General features: G+C 51.7%; 8 protein-coding genes across 8 annotated transcripts; 3 read left to right on the plus strand and 5 right to left on the minus strand.

Moving 5' to 3' along the window:
• Window positions 1-1,165: 1,165 nt before the first annotated feature.
• PV08_04673 (ornithine aminotransferase) lies at window positions 1,166-2,726 on the minus strand (the record flags this gene model as incomplete). Its single annotated transcript, XM_016379018.1, has 3 exons — window positions 1,166-1,351; window positions 1,403-2,104; window positions 2,157-2,726. The coding sequence occupies 3 exons, from the start codon at window positions 2,724-2,726 to the stop codon at window positions 1,166-1,168; spliced, it is 1,458 nt and encodes a 485-aa protein (XP_016237695.1).
• Window positions 2,727-3,421: 695 nt separating this feature from the next.
• Window positions 3,422-4,105, plus strand: PV08_04674 (6,7-dimethyl-8-ribityllumazine synthase; the record flags this gene model as incomplete). The annotated part of the gene is made up of 1 exon (XM_016379019.1): window positions 3,422-4,105. One exon carries the CDS (start codon window positions 3,422-3,424, stop codon window positions 4,103-4,105), a length of 684 nt encoding a protein of 227 aa, XP_016237696.1.
• A 204-nt stretch (window positions 4,106-4,309) lies between these two features.
• Window positions 4,310-5,297, minus strand: PV08_04675 (uncharacterized protein; the record flags this gene model as incomplete). The annotated part of the gene is made up of 3 exons (XM_016379020.1): window positions 4,310-4,633; window positions 4,682-5,239; window positions 5,268-5,297. 3 exons carry the CDS (start codon window positions 5,295-5,297, stop codon window positions 4,310-4,312), a joined length of 912 nt encoding a protein of 303 aa, XP_016237697.1.
• An 802-nt stretch (window positions 5,298-6,099) lies between these two features.
• PV08_04676 (uncharacterized protein) lies at window positions 6,100-6,982 on the plus strand (the record flags this gene model as incomplete). Its single annotated transcript, XM_016379021.1, has 2 exons — window positions 6,100-6,195; window positions 6,245-6,982. 2 exons carry the CDS (start codon window positions 6,100-6,102, stop codon window positions 6,980-6,982), a joined length of 834 nt encoding a protein of 277 aa, XP_016237698.1.
• A 587-nt stretch (window positions 6,983-7,569) lies between these two features.
• Window positions 7,570-9,806, plus strand: PV08_04677 (uncharacterized protein; the record flags this gene model as incomplete). Its single annotated transcript, XM_016379022.1, has 2 exons — window positions 7,570-7,806; window positions 7,857-9,806. 2 exons carry the CDS (start codon window positions 7,570-7,572, stop codon window positions 9,804-9,806), a joined length of 2,187 nt encoding a protein of 728 aa, XP_016237699.1.
• A 954-nt stretch (window positions 9,807-10,760) lies between these two features.
• Window positions 10,761-13,071, minus strand: PV08_04678 (uncharacterized protein; the record flags this gene model as incomplete). The annotated part of the gene is made up of 2 exons (XM_016379023.1): window positions 10,761-12,755; window positions 12,808-13,071. The coding sequence occupies 2 exons, from the start codon at window positions 13,069-13,071 to the stop codon at window positions 10,761-10,763; spliced, it is 2,259 nt and encodes a 752-aa protein (XP_016237700.1).
• A 490-nt stretch (window positions 13,072-13,561) lies between these two features.
• Window positions 13,562-15,877, minus strand: PV08_04679 (glutamine-fructose-6-phosphate transaminase (isomerizing); the record flags this gene model as incomplete). The annotated part of the gene is made up of 5 exons (XM_016379024.1): window positions 13,562-13,782; window positions 13,833-15,409; window positions 15,461-15,692; window positions 15,749-15,819; window positions 15,873-15,877. 5 exons carry the CDS (start codon window positions 15,875-15,877, stop codon window positions 13,562-13,564), a joined length of 2,106 nt encoding a protein of 701 aa, XP_016237701.1.
• Window positions 15,878-17,193: 1,316 nt separating this feature from the next.
• On the minus strand, window positions 17,194-18,168 carry PV08_04680 (uncharacterized protein; the record flags this gene model as incomplete). Its single annotated transcript, XM_016379025.1, has 3 exons — window positions 17,194-17,732; window positions 17,789-17,989; window positions 18,123-18,168. The coding sequence occupies 3 exons, from the start codon at window positions 18,166-18,168 to the stop codon at window positions 17,194-17,196; spliced, it is 786 nt and encodes a 261-aa protein (XP_016237702.1).
• Window positions 18,169-18,896: the final 728 nt, after the last annotated feature.

The following is an 18,896-nucleotide window of genomic DNA, read 5'->3' on the forward strand; positions in this document are numbered from 1 at the left end:
CCCCGATCCTAAATACAGATTGTTTTTAACAAGTATCCGGATACTGAATATCTAGTTAGTGTCAACTCTGAACTTTTAGTTGTCATGCACGCTGCGACGATACCGACCAACCTCGTGGCCCCACGACTCAAGTCGCCAGGGTACCACCAGCACCACAAGATGTCGGACGATACATACATATGTACATATTTTTCCCCCCTTCGTCGCATACAAGTACTTGTCTCTGATTCGCGGTCGGTTTCTTTTTTTTTTGCCCGTGGTGGTCGCCGGTAACGGGCCCAGAGCCTCGGACTCCGCTCCTTTGCCTCCATTTCGTGAGTGTCTGAACACAGCTTCTGGGGACGCCCCCGTCAGGAACTTGATTGGTCCCGATGCGTGAAGCCACAACGGCGCAATCTGTCGCCCCGGTATCGTGGCTCGCACCTACTCCTCCGTATACACGAGCCACGTGTGGAGGTCTACTAACTACACGATGCGTCCTTGAGGGAGGTCCTCGTCGCTCCGATGACGTTGGGAACAGCAGTGAGATCAAGCGAGGGGCTCGGTGGACGAGCAAAAAGAGCAGGAAGCCCAGTCGTGCGAACCGAAGCAAGCCCTTGACTCCCATGACGTGTAAACGGGCGTCTCAAATCCTTCGGCGAGCTATAAACCCAGTGCAGGAGATTTCAAGTATACTGGGTGGCTCAATCTCGGAGCGCCGACGAGCACCGGGGGTGGTGGTGAGACATGGCTGACCATTACGCCGACAAAAACACAAAAAGCTGCATCAAGAGGAAGAATCGAAACCGATGGCATCTTGAGGAGAAGCATGTCTCCTGTCGTTGCTGCAATTCTGCCTCGGTCCTATCAAGTTTTGCGGAAACTATCAACAGCCCAGTAGCGATACTGGTATTCGGACCAACACGGTCTTCAACGACCTAACCCTCCTTCCTTTTTCATGACCGTAAAATTTTCATACAAGTCAGCTGCCCATCATTCTATAACATCAGAGTACATGGCCGTCTGGTGCTCCAGAGTGAAAGACCGATATTCTGCCGTTGCACCCATCCCTGGTAAAATGGTAGAGAAACATGAACTTCGTGACGCCGATACTGTCATGTTCGAGGTATGTAATCATCATCGTATTGCTGCTCCCCTGGTTGAGGCTTCTCCGTCCTTTCGCACGTTAGTTATCCACCGTGATCTTCACATTTTTCTCCTCGGGTGGGATGATGTTCTTCTCCAGCTCGCCCTTGAGGTGCGGCAATTCAACAACTGCTTCGCCGATAATAGCCAGAGCATGCTTGATCTCATCTTCGGTGATGACCAAAGGTGGTGCGAGACGGATAATGTTTTGATGTGTCGGTTTGGCCTGCCTTCCGTGAGCAAGGTAATTAACAAAACACCGTGACGAACAACTTACCAAGAGACCTTTCTCCTTCATCAGCATGCACAGATCCCACGCACTGTGTCCATTTGTCTTTTCCTCGTCAATGACAATTGCATTGAGCAGACCTTTTCCCCGAATAGTTGTGATTAAAGGCGATTGTAGGTCTCGTAGACCATCACGGAAAAGTTGACCCAGCTTCTCGGCGCGTTCGATCATCTTCTCTTCACGAATGATCTCAAGCGCACGAATGGCAACAGCACAACCCAGTGGGTTGCCACCATACGTCGAACCGTGCGTGCCGGGTTCAATGGTGAGCATCACATCCTTGCGCCCAAGCACACACGAAACGGGGTACATGCCTCCTGAGATTGCTTTACCAAGGAGAACCATGTCCGGCTTGATGCCAGCCCACTCGTGACACAGGAGTTTGCCCGTCCGAGCAATACCAGTCTGAATTTCATCACAAATCAGGAGGACGTTGTACTTGTCACACAAGGCTCTGACTTCAGATAGGTAGTTGTCGCTGGGCACGACAATACCAGCTTCACCCTGGATTGGCTCTACCAGGAAGCCAGCGATCTTGTCGCCACTGGACTCGAACGCTTCTCGGACAGCGGAGATGTCGTTGTAGGGGATCACCTTGCCCGTAGCTGGGTTGACGCTTCCAACGCCAGGTAGGTAAGGGCCGTAGTTGTCACGCGACTCGGGATCTGTTGACATAGATATGGCTGAGAACTATGGTGAAGGTTAGTAAAAGGACGTGATGTCTGCCAAACGCAATGCTTACAGTTCGTCCATGGAAATTCTCGGCAACGCTGAGAACAAGGGCTTCGTTCTGTGGAATGCCTTTGCATTTGTAGCCCCATTTTCTGGCAATTTTGATAGCAGTCTCGACGGCTTCCGCACCGGTGTTCATGGGCAAAACCATGTCAAAGTTGAAGTACTTTGTGACAAATTCTGCGAAACGGGGAAAGACATCGTTATAGAAGGCTCTCGAGCTCAACGTGAGTGTCGAGGCTTGCTCAACGAGAGCTTTGACGAGTTCCGGGTGGCAATGACCCTGGTTGACTGCAGAGTATGCAGAGAGGAAGTCGAGATATTGTCGGCCTTCTGGGTCCCATACTGTGGTTCCCAGTGCTCTGGCAAACACTACAGGGAGTGGGTGGTAGTTGTGGGCGGCATATTCATGTTCGGCGTGGATGGCCTCATCGGATGAAGAAGCGTGGTACTTTGTTCGATCTGGAGTACCGGCCGGATGGAAAGCTGGAGCCGTGGCTTTCAATTGTGTGCCAGTACTATGTCCATTCACCTGGGTGACCCCATTGACACCGTCGCCGTTTACTGCCGTCGGAGCCATCTTTGTACGACTCAACCTTTGTGCCACTATTTTGAAGGAGGTTCTGAGACGAAAATAATACAGTCCGGATGATTGGCCAGCGAGTTTAGCGAAGGGACTGAAGCAAGTCTAGACGGCGACAGTAGGATTTCCACCACAGAGTATGTGTAGCCGTAAGATAGTGCGATTTCGCCTTCAATAGCCTGGATCCAAGTCAGATTATGTACTCGGCACGCCTGTGGACCGCAAGGAAGGTCATGTGCAGAGATTTCACAACCAAAACTCACCTGTTGTCATTTGCTATGCCTCTAAGTGCAGGTATATCCCTAATGGCAAGAGGTCGACCGCTAAGAGCAACCCTAAGCGTCCTCGGATGGTGGCCCGCAGTAACGAACGATCTGTGTGGTGGTTGTGAAGATGCAAGGGCAACAGCCTGCAGTCTAAGATCCTGGGAGGGACTGGAGGGGCCAGCGTTGCTCGAGGGGCAAAAGCCTCCCGCCCCAATCGCTGCCAGTGCACCGCAGCCACTTACTGGAAGCACAGGCTCATCTTGGTGCCTTGATCGCTGCCATTGTGCGGCTAGTTGCGGGTGAGCCATTCACCGTCACTCACTCACCTCTTCCTCGTAACCATTTTCGCATGATCGCAGGGCGTAACGTTCACTCCAGTCTCAACACCCCCAAATCCCCAACTGAAGCTGCGCCCACGCCATCAGGATGGCTTCTCTGAAAGGCCCAGGTGCTCCCCAGAAGCACGATGGCTCCGGCCTGCGCATCGCCATTGTTCATGCCCGATGGAACACCACCATAATCGATTCCTTGATCAGCGGCGCAAAGAGAGCCATGCTGGCCTCAGGAGTCAAGGAGGAGAACATCGTCCTCGAGTCTGTTCCTGGGTCCTACGAGCTTCCTCTGGCGGTCCAACGAGTCTACGCTGCGTCTCAAATACAAAGCACTGCCAGTACGGTTGCTGGAGGTGTAGGAAGTCTGGCGAGTGGGATTGGTGACTTGCTGGGCGGCAGCAATTCGACAACGGATCTCCAGGGCAGTCTCCAACCGGCTGCGCCAGAGCCCGAGCAGAAGGACACGGCATTGAAGCATGCCTTTGATGCTGTAATCGCTATTGGTGTGCTCATCAAGGGAGAGACCATGCACTTTGAGTACATTGCAGATGCAGTGAGCCATGGCCTGATGAAGGTCCAATTGGACAGCCAAGTCCCGGTCATTTTCGGCCTCTTGACGGTGCTCACCGAAGGACAGGGTCTAGCCCGGGCGGGGCTCGAGGGAGGCACTGGGAAGGAAGCCAAAGGGCACAATCATGGAGAGGACTGGGGAAATGCCGCCGTCGAGCTCGGAGTCAAGAGGAAAGGCTGGAACGCCGGCAAGATTGCGTCTTTCTGAAAGCATGCTGCAGCCGTTGTCGTTTCGGCACGCATAGGATACTACGTCGAGAGACAGCTCACTCGATGAATTTGGCTAGATTTCAAAACGGAATACGGCTCTAAAAGTCCTGAGGATCTTTTGCATGATGACACCCGACCTATCGATCCATCTTGAAACGCCAGTGGTAGTGCTACAATGCTATGAAGGGGAGCAAGCAAGCTATCACTCTTGCATAGCATCCTCTTCGTCCTCATCTTCGTCGTCCCCTTCCAGGCTTTTCTTCGCCGCCTTCTCGGCCTCTTCCAGCAACTCTTGCGGGACTTGCTCGTGTCTTCCTTTTGTAGGACCATCCAAGGCGGAGATCCAGCTCATTTCCAGCTCAAACTCCTTGTCTTTCGAATCTTCGTGAGCAACGTAGATGATTCTTGCTGCCTCCATCACGGCTTCTTTGAGCGTAAGAGGGCATGTGGGAGAACCCAGATCCAGTTTCTCTAGTTCAGCCTTTGCGGCTTGCCGTCCTTTGCCAGTAGCAGCTCCATAGTAGCCCTAAAGCCGTCAGTGTCTGCGTCAAACAAGCTCCTTGCGATCTCATACCCAATATAAACCGCTGGGTTCGATCATGTAGAGGCCCGGTCCACCTCTTTTCACTGCTTCCTCTTCAAACTTTCCACCCGCGCCAGATTTGGGACCGACCCCGACCTGGCCGTCGACACCAAGCTCAGCCTCTGAATCCCAGCCACCTAAGATTGCTGTGACTCCGAACGGTCGTACGGATGAGTAGAGAGTGTATGCTTGAACGTAGCCTCCCATCCGCGATGCCAGAGCGCTGATCGGGATTGGCGCTTTGTATGTCTGTCGCCAACTGCTAGCCTCATCTCTTGCTCTGCTGGTAAGATGCCGGGCGTCAGGTAGAAGGCCGGAACAAACGACACCGGAGTTGCGATCTACGGTGGATATTCTCTTGTTGGTCCCTGGTTTGAGAAGCTTCGAGGAGATGATCTTCTCGCAGGCAAGGACAACGCCATACTTTGTTCTTATGCCAATGCAGGTATTGCCATTTTCCACGGCCTTAACCGCATATTCGACCTGAAAGTTTCGACCATCGGGAGAGAAAACGGAATTGGACAGATCGTAACCTGTTCCTATTGACGTCTATTGGCAATGAGGTCAGTGGTCAAACCTGGAGTGACTGGGCCTGCGGATTTACCATCGTGACTGTGCTCTCTTGATTATAGAGTGGCTACCGACACAGCAATCAGTGGAGGGAGTGGAAAAGCGACGGTGCTGGCACGGGAAGATCGTTTGGTGATGGTGTTTAATCAGTTACAGAATGCTAGCACTCCAGGCCTCCGCAATGCGCGTCGCTGCTTCAACATTCGCAGGCCAAAGCCGGAGGCCAAAAGTAGTTTAGCTTGATATCGGAGGCTTGGCTGGCTACGTCCCGGCAAGTGTCGCGCGTCGGGCAGCTGCCAGCAAGAACCAGGTCACTCTGTAATCTCGTCACGACTTCATTTCCCCCTTCTCTCTTCTGCCCAACTTCATTCTCCGTCCATCATTGATATCAAATTTTCCTTCCGTTTTGACTTGAAGACTCGATCGTTTCGGCTTTAATGTCGAGCTGAAGCTGATCCTGCTCTCCCGACCACATCTGCCTGATCTTTCAACCCATCCTCCTACCCCGCTCTTCTCCTATCTGTCTGCCTTGACCGTATTTTCACAAAGCCAGCAGTTCTCTGCTACCAGTCTCCCTCAGGACCAGGAACCATTATCTCAACTGGGCCTTTGGACCACCGACCTCTTTGTTCTGGAACCTGGACCACCTAAGGACCATCTTTCTGGACACCGGATCTGGACACTGGACACTGGGAGCTTCTATAGCAGTTTCGTGTTTTAGTTAGTACAATACGATTTTGAAGCCTAAATCCCGACTTTTTGCTTCCTCCTCTTTCTGGTTGTCTTGCTGCAAGGATCTCTAACAGCTGGTGTGGTCGATTCAAAGAAGGCTTTGAAAAATGGCCTCGGCGTTTCATCGTTGTCAGTTTTGTGGCTACGAGACGGATCTGTCAAACAACATTGCTGTGTTTGAGGAGAACCCCCACTGCAGACAGGTTTGTTCGTTCCCTTCTCGGTTCATGACCTTCTGATTCTTTCCTCTAGTGCGGTCTATCAGCCTCGGAGAGCGACACCAAAATGCAGGAAGATTTGATCAACCTGATGACGAGAAATCTTCAGCTCAATCCCATCCAGCACCAGCACGATATGTCGATGCCTCCAACGCCTCAGGTTGTCCCTCAGGCATCACCAATTACCTACATTACTCAGCACTATCACCATTCTGCACATCAGGTACAGTCGGACGATCTCCCCGTCTCCTCAATTATTGAGCAGGCTGGAATCAATGCTTCGGCTTTGTTTCCGTCACAGTTGCAGTTGTTCAAACATGCAGATTCCGAACAGAGGTCCAGATTGATACAGCTGTGGCAAATAGCCCCCCCGGGTTATGGGAATCAAATGCACCCTGATGCCCTGGGAAATTGGCCACAGACGAGCATGGAGAGGGAGGAAGAAGCCGCGCGATACAGACTCGAGGTGGCAGAACAAGACAAGATGAAGAATCTGTGGGGTTTACCAGACGCCGAAGCTCGAAACGCCGAGCCTTACATGACTCATGGCTATGCCACCGACGACGCGAACAGAGCCGAAGCATCTACTACAGCTGCGAAGGATGCAGAGTATAGGCACTCGAATGATCCCGCCTACGATAGTCGAGAATGGTGGCACCTGTCCGACGGAGAACCAATGGAGCACCAGTATGGGATGCTTCAACAAATGTGGGGATATGGATTCAACAATTCAGCTACGAAGAATGGTGGTGGTGACGCCGACATGTCTTGAGATTTATGGTACGTGAGCGTTGCATGTTGGAGGATTGAGAACCTGAACGAGGACCAGTTGCATGGATTGATGGTGTAGATAGCACTCGCATTTTCCTTTATGAATATGGTTCAATATCATAATTTCTTTTCTGGGCCTTGGGTTCTTTTTGCCGTTTTGATACTCTAGAAGGGCCTTGGAGGTGCATGAGAACTGCCAGTATGACCTTGTAGGCCGGGAGCTCGTATGGAGTATGGGCCGGTCAACCCTGTCCTCTCCTCCGGGTGGACTGGGCTGCGCCAGACTATTTATTCGCCGGACCATTAACCGAAATGGGGTTCGACAAAATGCGGCAAGGATGATGGAAGAGAGTCCGGCCAAATCACACCCATAAACAAGTCCTCTGCTTGGATAATCTTCCATCAAGCCCCCGAGACGACAATGACTAGCTTTCAACAGACATGATCATTGCTCTCAGTCGAGCCTCGTGCATACGGTACCTTGACATTCTCCCGCCACCGTGCGCCTTCTGTCATCCTGCGTTGTCGCATTGATACCCCAGACCTCCAGCTGGCCGCTATCCCTATTTACCTGACAAAGACCGCGACATGGCTTCCATGAGTAAGAGAACGCAGGCGCGCAATGAACGAGAGCTGCATGAGTTGTTGAACCTCCCCGGGAATTCGACATGCGCCGATTGTGGCGCAAAGAATCCAGCATGGGCAAGCTGGAATCTGGGTATCTTCCTGTGCATGCGATGCGCTTCATTGCACAGAAAACTCGGCACGCATATCAGCAAGGTCAAGTCCCTGAGCATGGATACATGGTCAAACGATCAAGTCGAGGTCAATCTTCCCAGGAGGTCTACCCATGATCGTTCGCTAACTGGTTGCAGAATATGAAACGTCACGGAAACAATGAAGTGAACAAAGTCTACAATCCCAAGAACAAGAAGCCTGATATACCCCTTGATGCAGACGAGGTAGACTCTGCGATGGAGAGGTTCATCCGCAGGAAATACCAGGAAAAGAGTTTAGCAGATGGCAGACCACAACCTCCACAACGCGATGACCATTCACAAACAACATATCCAAAGCCGCAACGTGCAGAATCTCCCCCACCGCCGTTGCCTCCGAAGAAAGGGAAGCTCTTTGGTTTTAGTCTTCGAACGTCTTCCTCTGCACTCCCCCTGTCGAGACACGATAAGAAAAAGGCTGCCAAAGAGAGAAATATAGACAGCAACTTTCAAGTACCTACAGAAGATTACAATTCGATGTCGAGGATGGCAGATGCACGCTTCGAGATGACGGATTCCGATCTCCAGAAGAAGCTTAACATGCTCCTAGACATGGGGTTTTCCGACGTCGATCGCAACACCAACCTGCTGAGACGGCTGAATGGAAACGTTGAAAGGACGATTGCAACATTGGTTCAGCTGGGTCCCAGCAGCGGCAGCAAGGAGGCTGCACCCAGGCCTCCTCCAGAAAGAGAACATTCGACTGAGTTTCCGGACGTACCTACTACATCGAAACCTTCGGAACCGTCGTACAATCCCTTCACGCAAACAGCCGGTCAACCGACGGTTGGTCTCTCAATGGACCAGCCTCAGAGACCTCCAGCTCAGCAATATAGCAGCAACAACCCGTTTGGACAACCAACACGAAGCCAGACGGAGACCGGCCTTGAACAGTCACTTCAAGCTTTGCAGGTCTCTCAGCCATTGTTTCCTCACAGCACCGGTGGATACCCTGCTCAACAAGCTCCTTTGCAAGACCCACGACTGCAGTACTCTATGACTCCTCCCGTGCTATCCTCGAATCCTCAGCAAGGTTATGCTGCATCGCCTGCTGCTATTTCCATTCAGACGAACCCGTTCTTCCAGCCTGCTCCTCTATCTACACAATCCACAGGGAGTAATCCATTCCTCCAGCAACCTCAGTCCGCAACTACTCCTTCGATGTCGACAAATCCATTTTTTGGCTTCCAGCCCCCACAACCAACACAGAGCCCAATGCGCCAGAGCTCTCTCCCTGCCAACTTGAATCCATTCGGTATTCCTCCGTTGCAGTCAACACAAACGACATCGCAGCAACAGCAACAGCCTCCAGCTCGACCGGCAACACAAGCATCAGACTTCTATGGAGCTTCTCAGACAAGTGGATATGGCAATCAGAACAACCCATTCGACTTGCAACTACAACAACAACAAGAGCAGCACCACCAGACGTCCCAGCATCAAAGTCCTCAAGCCTCCATGGGCTACCAAACTTTTCAATATGGACAGCCCCAGTTCCAGCAGTCCCAGCCACACCAGCAACCTAATTACCAACAATACAATCAACAACCCCAGGCTATCATGCCTCAGCAAACTGGTCGTTACGATAAGAACTCGATAATGGCATTATATAACTACTCTCAGCAGGGCAACCAACAACTCGCTTCGATCCCTGAACCGGCAGATCAGAACCAAGTGCAGCGACAGCAGCATCCACAACAGGTTGTATCACCCGCGCCAGCAGTCGACATTTTCGGTCAACCAAATGCCTTGACTCCGACGAAGCGAAGCTCGACAATGCCCGTATCTTTGTCGAATATGCACTCGGCTGGTGGTGGGGGAAACCGCAATCCTTTCTTCGCGAATGCAGTCAGTGCCAACGACTTTGGCGTCGGCTCACCCCCACAGGCAAACATGATGATGCCGAACAACATGGCTCAGGCTCAGATGCAGTCCCCTCAAGGCATTGCCGCAAGACACGCCAGTAGAGAGAGCATGATCATCAGTGGCCTCGAAAATGGCAGACACAGTCCAGATGCGTTTGCGAGCTTGAGTGCAAGGTACCAATGAATAGGAGAAGGGAGGTACTTTTATGGTATGTTGGTCCTTTGGTGGAAGAGGAGGATCTGATATAAGGTGCGAAAGAAAGAGGGGGCGGGCTGGTCCTAGTAGAAAGAAGGTGGTACATGGTCGTTTCACGCAAAGCATAGCAGGTGGTTGTATCGAGTCGAGACAGAGATGGGTAGCGTGCCATGTTACGAATTTCCTTGTTCCCTCGACTGTATTTGCTGTGTGAAGTGTGAAGCAGCCCTGCTTTTACAGAGTACCTGCCTAGGCAAGCGCGGAGGGGCCGCTCTACTGACTGTCAGTGTAATTGGATATACGGTGGTTTGTTTTTTAACTCGTCTATAGCACTGGTGGCGGCGCGCGAGGAGTCGCCGTTGATGAAAGGGGGCATCACGCTACGGTCAGGTACCTACCTACCGTGCATACACACCCGAGCAGGGCGCATGCGAGGCATCATACGTACGTACCTTGGGGTACTAAGTGCTGTTTATGTCTTGATTTGAATCGCTACTGTCGTACAGTACCTGCCTACCTACCTACCTACCTACCTACCTACCCACCAGGTGTTATCCCCGGGTGAAAAGAATGCTGAATGGCCACTCATCGTCTGCCAGGTAGGTAGCTACTCTGCATTTTCTTCTCTATGCGAGGCGTACTTGGTTTTGGGGAAATCTATAGGTAGGTAGGTAGGTAGGTAGGTCTCTGTACTTGTCCTTTCGTACGTGTTTCATTGCGTCCCTGGTCAGGTAAAGGTCAAGGTCACCTTTTCCGTCCGTCCAAAGTAGACCACAAAGACAAGACAGCTATAGAACGCATACCACGCAGATATATCCAGCAGGAGGCTCACCACCGCACAGACTCAAAGGATACAAAAAGTCTTTTTCGGTGGCGATTCAAGGAGACTGACTGGTAAGGATACCTATCGTATATCTCGTCTCGTCTCGTCTCGTCTCGTTCTCAGGGTTCAAGCTCGGGATCTCTGATTTTCCAAAACGGCTTCTCGACGACTCTCTTTACCGGGTTCTTGACCCTTTTCTCCGTCACTTTCTCACCCTTGCTCTTTGGGCTCTCGCCTTGACGACCGCCGAGGACTTTTTGGCCACCTTCACTCTGTCCACCCGCACCGTCGTGAATGGCGTTTTCAAGGTTCCCAGTCTCGTGTAAAACTGCATTCTCACCGGCGCTTTTCGAGTTCGCCGCACGCGAGCCGTCAAGACACCATACCACGACGTCACCTGTCCGGCGCCAATCGTCGTGCCAATGACTATTCCAGAGCCTCTTACACTCAACGTATCCGCTCCCCCTCAGTGCCACTGTCATGGTCGGTTCGAGATGGGCAAACGCCACCAAGTAGTCAGGCCAGGGTTTTCTCCCTTCTCCCGTGTTCCAGTAATGTTTGTCACGCTCTGCGTCGATCGAGTCTGAACTGACGCCGGTCCTTTTTCTCGACGCTGAGGACGCATCCAGTGGCGCGAAGACTCCAGCTGCGTCGCCTCTCGCCCTGACGCCATCCTTCCGACGCGGCGGTCGTCTCGACATGTGCCTTTTCAGCCACAGTGTGGGATTGTCGTAGAACTGGTCAGCTTCGTCCATGTACGCCGCCTTTTCAGTCGCATTTAGACCGAGAGGCGGTTCACATGTCAAGGCCCACGCCAGGATCCCTGGATGTGCTGCTGTCGGCGGGTATTGGAAGTGAGAGCGCCACGGTGTGGAGTGGCAGGGCATCAGCATGCCTGTTGTCATGTTCGACGCCGGAGACATTGGAAGGTATGCGTGCTCGAATTCGTGGCGGAGGTAGTGTGTTAGATCGATTATGCCGGAATTGTGCACATACGAACTATAATATGCTATGCAGGCATTGAGAGCAAGCAGAACCGCAAGCAATAGCTGTTTACTGGCTCGACCAGATCTACTCGACCCTGTGACTAGGCAACCGAAAACCCTCGAGAATTGGAGCGCCGAAATAATGTGCAATGCCGGGAGCAGCGGGTATATAAAGCGGACTTCTTTATGCGCGATATTTGAGAACAGAGCCGGTACAAGAACGCACAGCATGGTCAGCGGTTTCAAGGTGCCGAGTCCTGTGGGTGTTGCTTCTGACTCCGCCACTCTGTTGCAGAGAACGCGGTACATACTGATCAGAGTAAATGGCAACGCAGTCATCAGAAGCAGGGGATAACCTTGGGAGAGGTAGTAATGCCAATCGTTACTACCGTAGAATGTCGCTAGAGACTGGATGACATTGACATATAGGAATTTGAGCGGCGGCAACACCCATTCATCGTAGAAAAGTCGGTCAACCAAGCTCGAAAAGAGGAGCACAATGCTACCACACAGGATCGTTTCGCGGATGAATGTTACCAACTCGGTCCAACTCGGTCCTGCCGACTTCCAGAATCGAAAAAATCCCATGGAAGCCAGGCTGAACCAGATGAAGAGGTTTGTAGGTCTCAGAATCGTTGCGGCTGCCGCACAGAGAAGGGCTCTTCTCAGCCGAGTCATTTCATCCGCGGAGTCTGCTTGCTCTTCCGAATTCGATCCACGCACTCGAAGGCCTTTGGAATCGGTATTTGAATCTCGTTGGCCTTCCGTAGTCAGTGGTTGCATCCAGTGCCATGGCCAGTTGTACAGGGCGACAATGGTCAAGGTCGATTCCACTGAATTAGAGAAAGTGCGTGTCGAGCAGAACCACTGCCACGGGCTGATGACATTCAAGAGAAGTACCATCAAGGATGAAACTGTGTCATTTCCATAGATATACGACCCAAGCTTCCAGGTGAAATAGTCACCACCAGCCGCAAGAAAGGCTTGCATTACCTTGGGCGTTGCAAGGAGCAGCTCTGACCGAGTATGGCTATCCAGGCTCAGTGCTTCGGCAAGAAAGCTGGCAGTCTGATAGAACATGCCAAACGCCGCCGGGTGCAAAGCAGATCGCAGATGGCTGTTCCACTCCTAGATTGTTTATCAGTTCTGTGTCCTGCAAGTGTGTAGTCTTTCATCCCACCCATGTGATCCAAGCTCCAGCATCTTCCCCGAATGCCCATCTCCACGCTGGCTCCAAGGCCTGGAAGTATTCATCTGGCTGGAAAAATGTACGGATGGTCAAGGCATTCAGAAGTCGAAACCCAACAAGGGTCAGAAACACTGCACGAACGTCGAACACGAGGGAGGTCGGTACAACAACTCTGAAGGAAGCAGGCGTGGTCCTTTGATCGGGATGCGACACCTCATTAGTCGCCGGCTCTGACTCCGAAACCACCTTCGACATGGTAAGCCATTTCAGCACATAAGCTGAACTCTGGACGGTATTCAATGGCAAGGGGAAGAAAGTCTAGTACAGCTTTAAACAGAACGCAGTTGGAGACGAACAATAACGCCCTGTGTACTCGTAGTTCGACCCCAATTTTTGTCTCCAAAGTTCAGCCTCGCGCATTCAACCTCACGAACTCATGTGAGCCTCACGCAAAGGAAAGACGAGTCTATGTAAACCGTCTCAGTCTCTAGTCACCTTCACAGGCTCATATGTATACTGCATCGCGCATATGATATGGATGGATCATGGTATCATACTCATTTTCATCTAGTTACGCCGGTGACTCCACGGTATCTCTACATGTCCTCTCAACGAATTCGTGGGTAGACGGAAACAAGAAACACCCGATTGTATGCCAAATTCCTTTTCCATCGCTGCATGAACTAGACGTAGTAATTCAACAGACAACAAGTTGCTAACATCCTCAATAAGTGCCAACGAAAGTTTACTCGACAGTGACAGACTTGGCCAAGTTTCGTGGGAAGTCGACGTTCAGTCCCTCTGCGACCGCCAGCCAGTAGGCGATCAACTGCAGCGGAATGACGTTCAGGAGACCTTGCAAGCAGTCAACGGTCTTAGGCACCTGGATACGTTCGGTCTTATCTGGTGGGAATTCAGGATCATCCTTGTTGCAAATGACAATTGGGCGTCCATTACGGGCGATGACTGTGTCATGTTAGTTCTGCTCCCTGGTGCAAGAATATATTCATGCTCACCTTGTTGATATGCGTTCAGGGACTTGGCAAAAATGTCATCGCGAGTGAGAATCATGATGATAGGCAAGTTTTCATCGACAAGAGCCAGAACGCCATGCTTGAGTTCACCTGACATGACTGCTTCGCAATGCAAGTACGAAATTTCCTTGATCTTCAATGCACCTTCAAGAGCAGTCGCATGCTGACTGCCACGGCCGAGCAGAAGGAGAGACTTCTGCTTCTGGAGGAATTTGGCACACATCTCCTTGATCGAGTCGTTGAGTTGGAGGATCTCACGGATCTGCTCGCTGACCTTGCCCAAACCTTCGATGATTTCGGCCCGGCGCTGGGCCTTGGACGCTCGATCTTCACCAAGCGACAGGGCAAACATGACCATGGCGACGAACTGGGATGTGTAGGCTTTTGTGGAGGCAACACCAATTTCGGGACCCGCATTGATATGCACGCCACAGTGAGTGAGCATGGAGATGGAGGAGCCGACAACGTTGACGATACCGACAGTCAATGCACCACGTTCCAAGCAGTATCGCAGAGCCATCAAGGAGTCCGCCGTCTCGCCAGACTGAGAGACGAATACGCAGGTATCGTCTCGAAAGACCGGCGCTTGTCTGTCAAGGAAGTCCGAAGCCAACTCGACAGCAATGGGGATTTCGGTAAGTTCTTCGAAAACACCTCTGACAGCCATACACGAGTGGTAGCTCGTACCGCAAGCAATAAAGATGATTCTTCTGCATCGCCGGATGGTACTGATGTACTGTCTGAGACCTCCTAGAGTAACAGTCTTGTTGGCAACGTCCAGACGACCACGCATGGTGTTGACCACAGACTCTGGTTGCTCGAAGATTTCCTTCTGCATGAAATGCTCAAACTTTCCCTTCATGATTTCTTGCAGCTCGAGCTCAATTGTCTGAATGGCACGGACGTTACTGGTGCCATCGTCCTTGTTCAACCGGTGGATGTTGAGCTGGCCATCGTGAATGTGAGCAATGTCGTCATCCTCGAGATAAAGAACCTTCTTTGTGTGTTCGACTAGGGCTGAGGCGTCGGAGGACAGGAAGAACTCGGCAGGTTGTGGCATACCATCGTCAGACAAGAAGGCACGAGACTGCGATCTGTGGAGAAGAGACTTGTCTGGGGGGGCCAAGTGTCCACCAGGAGTCAGGAGGCCAGGAGCCTTCTTCTTCAATGCCACATTGTGGTTCGCTCTCTCCGCAGGAAGTGCACCGCCATCTCCCTCGTACTCGACGTCCACGAAATCTACCTTCAGCTTCTTCTGTGTCTTCACACCAACAACCAACGGAGAACCTTTTCGAGCCGCAATGACTTCGGAGGGAAAGTGGACGGATTTCATGAGCATACCGAAAGCACCTTGGAGTTCCTTTATGACGGCCTTTCCGAGAGTGGTGAAATCGATGTCAGGATGAGAATCGTAGAGGAACTTGGCTAGCTTGGCGATGCACTCGGTGTCGGTCTCGGTTTCGAATGTGAAGCCCTTGCCCTCGAGCAGAGCCTTGAGTTCTTTGTAGTTCGTAATGATACCGTTGTGGACCACAGCGAACTCCCATTTGGGGTCAGATCTTGCCATACATCAGTCAGTGGACCTTGGACTATGAGACACTGGTGCTCACCTGATGGGATGACAATTTTTTGTTGACGGCTGGCCGTGGGTGGCCCAACGGGTGTGTGCAATACCAGCATGGGAGTCAAAGATTTCGGTCATGTCGACACCGGACTCTGCCACCAACTCTCGGAGTTTGGCAACTTTGCCCACCTCTTTGAAAGCAAACACTTCATTTCTCTTGTCACCGTCGATGGCGAGACCGGCAGAATCGTAACCTCGGTATTCTAGTCGGGACAGGCCTTCGGGGGATGCGTTAGAGGGCTTATTCTCGATGCAGAGTGGCTTCAGAACTTACCATTAAGCAGCGTGTCAAGGATGAACTTGCGGTCCTTCTCTACGAGGTAGTTGATGTAGCCAAAGATGCCACTGCTTACTGTTAGTATTGCCTGCGCTTCCTATGCCTCGGATAGTTGACATACCACATCTTGAAGAATGATCGACGAGTTGTCGAGGATCGACACTGTCCAGTGAAACTCAGGGTACGAGAGAGGGTGTTCTGGTCCGATGGTGAGCCTGAGGAAGTTCCGCTGGCCTGGAGTCTGACGAAGGGTACTGCGAGCCCCTTGGTCGGTGAGGGGGCTTAAGAAAGGATTCGACAACAAAGGACTGCGCGAAGAATGAGGGACTTTCTCGACAGCGAAGTGCAGGAGAACAGCCAGGAGTATGGAGGGAGGAGTCTCGTAGGACGAGTCGTGTTATTATTACTTGTTGTAAGGACGGTAGGACGGTGTGCCTCTCAGGTGCTGACAACCTTGAATGTTTCGCACGGGGCTGAGACGCCCTTCAGAGCGCATACATGCTAAGAAAGCCACACTAGTCACCAATTGGTCCCTGCGGCCCTGCACAGCAACCGCCATGTGAACCTTGGCAGGCACGTTACGACCGCAAACGGCCAGTGCCCATGGCTTTGTGGGCGATCGAGTGCGGACTGTGGCGTCTGTGCGAGCATCGGCGGTCCTGGCACTCATACAGAAGGCCCTATCGCGAGGGCCAGAACTCAGTAGTCACTACGTATGAGGTATTCTACTCCCTATAAACACCTGGCAGCACAGACAATCTGAACAATATTACCCATGGATCTTCAGCCTAGAGCCGGACTAGCAGGTATACGAGGACAAGAACCAGCACGTTCACCGATCTTGTTGGGCCCGTTCACAATCGTGACGACAGTGCGGTCAGGTAGTTTGCAGAGATTTCCCGTCTTGCTGGACCAGATCGATCCCCATGGACTTCTCTCGTTGGTTCTTTGGATCACGAGGCCAGAATACGATTTTCAATTCTTCTTTTTGATGCCAGCGAGAAGCAAGGAGATTGAACGTTCCAGTGTCCTAATGCAGACTTTGGCCTACGGTAAGACAAGATGCCTTGTGCCCCCGCCAACTCGGAGCATCAACACAGAATAGTAAGCCGCAGGGCCCCAAAATAGAAGTCCACGTCAACTCCAGCCGTATTTTTACGCCTTCTGCCCCTCAGCCTCCCCCTGACTGGGATGCTAAAGAAGCCTAAAGTGAGGCGTCACCGCCAATTAGCCTCGGTCGCTTTCTGAGACATGTTGGCCCCCAATATAGATCGTCTCAGACCCGGTTTCAGAGATCGGCCCAGTGGCCCACCTGGGTACAAAATACGTGGCGTCCAAACAAGAATATTGAGAAAAACGGGGGGCACCAATGTTGTTCTGATCATTACACAACAGCCCATCGACGCTTGATTTGACATAGACGGGACTAACAGACATATAGTCTACGGTCCAGAGCCCATGACTTTGAGCATATGCGCAAAGGCCTCCTGCCGCTTTACTTCAAACCCGTTAAAGGCACGCTTGGACGTTCCAACGGGTACTTGAGTCTGGCCACGGACCAATCCAGAGTATGCTTCATCCATGAATTCGTCTAGAGGCATTCCAATCTGGCGACCGTCCTTAATATCTGGCTGATGCTTCTCGTCGTGGAGCTCGGTCTGAACCGCCGGTGGCAAAATCTCAATAACCTTCACCTTCGTCTTACTCAGTTGTGCTCGCAGACACAGTATCCACTGATGCAATGCGGCTTTCGAAGCGCAATAGTTTGAACAGCGGAGAATCGGAACCAGTGCCAGGCCAGAGGTAATGTAGACCAGTGCAGACTCTGTCGACCTTTTCTGCAAAAACGGCAAAAATGCTTTGGTCAGAGCCAGGTGTGCGATGTAGTTGGTGTTGAACTCGAGCTGCAACGAATTAATGTCAATCGAGTCGGGGTCGCTAAAATCTGTCCTTCTTTGGATGCCCGAGTTGAGGATGATACCTGGTGTCATGACTTATCAGCAGAATGAGCCTTCCAAGGAATGACTGCCGACTCACAGTCGACGTCAGGGTGGGTATTCATGATGTTTGTTGCGAAGTGCGGCACAGATTCCAGCTTGGTAATATCGAATGGCACTGCTTGACATTTGTCGTGTCCATGGTTCTGGACGAGGGTTTCGAGATTCTCTTTTCGACGTCCAACGGCAATGACAAACGAGCCGTCATCGATGAGGCGATGTGCGAATGCTTCGCCGATGCCTGTCTCGAGCGTCAATTTTCAGCGGCTGGGAAACTAGGACGACTCCAGTATGCTAGTGTACATCCAGCCTGTGCATGCGAACAACATTGGCTTTGCCATGTATTGAAAGAAGAGGCCAAAATAATAACGTACCACTAGTAGCACCAATCACCACCACTTTCTTGTAAGGGAAAGGCATCTTGCTCAGAGTTCGGCCAACCATAGGATAGACTGAAAAGCAATCAAAAAGAGGGAGTGTTGAAGGTGTCTTGCACTACTTGTACCCTCCATCTTCACCTTCTCCGACTACTCGTAGGTGACTGTTGATCCTCATCTGCCGTGAAGGTAAAGTGCGAGTCGCCAGCTGGACAAATCGTGACATCACGACATTGACCAATCACAGGCTCCCCGGGAAAGTGCTGGTTACCTTATCTGTTCATCTTCCGTTCCAACCGCCTACAGTTCGATTCTGTTGCCAACCATACCCACTGTGGTCGATTTATGTCCAAAGGAGAGACCTTTTCGAGGTCCTTTTCCAAGCGAGATGTGCAATGGTAAGATTTTGTCCGTCATCGGCAATGTTGATGGTCCCGCTCGACTGCTCGGAATAGGCACCAGACACGGTTCCTCAACCTTTCCCGGCTACATACATTTCTCACCTACCTCCATCGTCAACTTTACCCGCAATCAATGGAGCAAAGCAGTTCACGAGCGAGAGTTCGTGCAAGAAAAATGCGGCAGTCACGGAGGCAGTCACTCGAGCCTTTTACTCTCAACGTAGACCATCATCCAAGAACATCACAATGAGACCCCAGGCCCAGCCTGATCATCCTCCTTCTTTCCAGCGATATACAGCCGTGAAGAGTTGGCATCAAGGTCAAAAATGATTATAACATGGGTAGACTTGTCGTATAGCGGAGCAGAAGG

Source organism: Exophiala spinifera, assembly GCF_000836115.1.
Source record: "Exophiala spinifera strain CBS 89968 unplaced genomic scaffold supercont1.3, whole genome shotgun sequence".
NCBI lineage: Eukaryota > Fungi > Ascomycota > Eurotiomycetes > Chaetothyriales > Herpotrichiellaceae > Exophiala > Exophiala spinifera.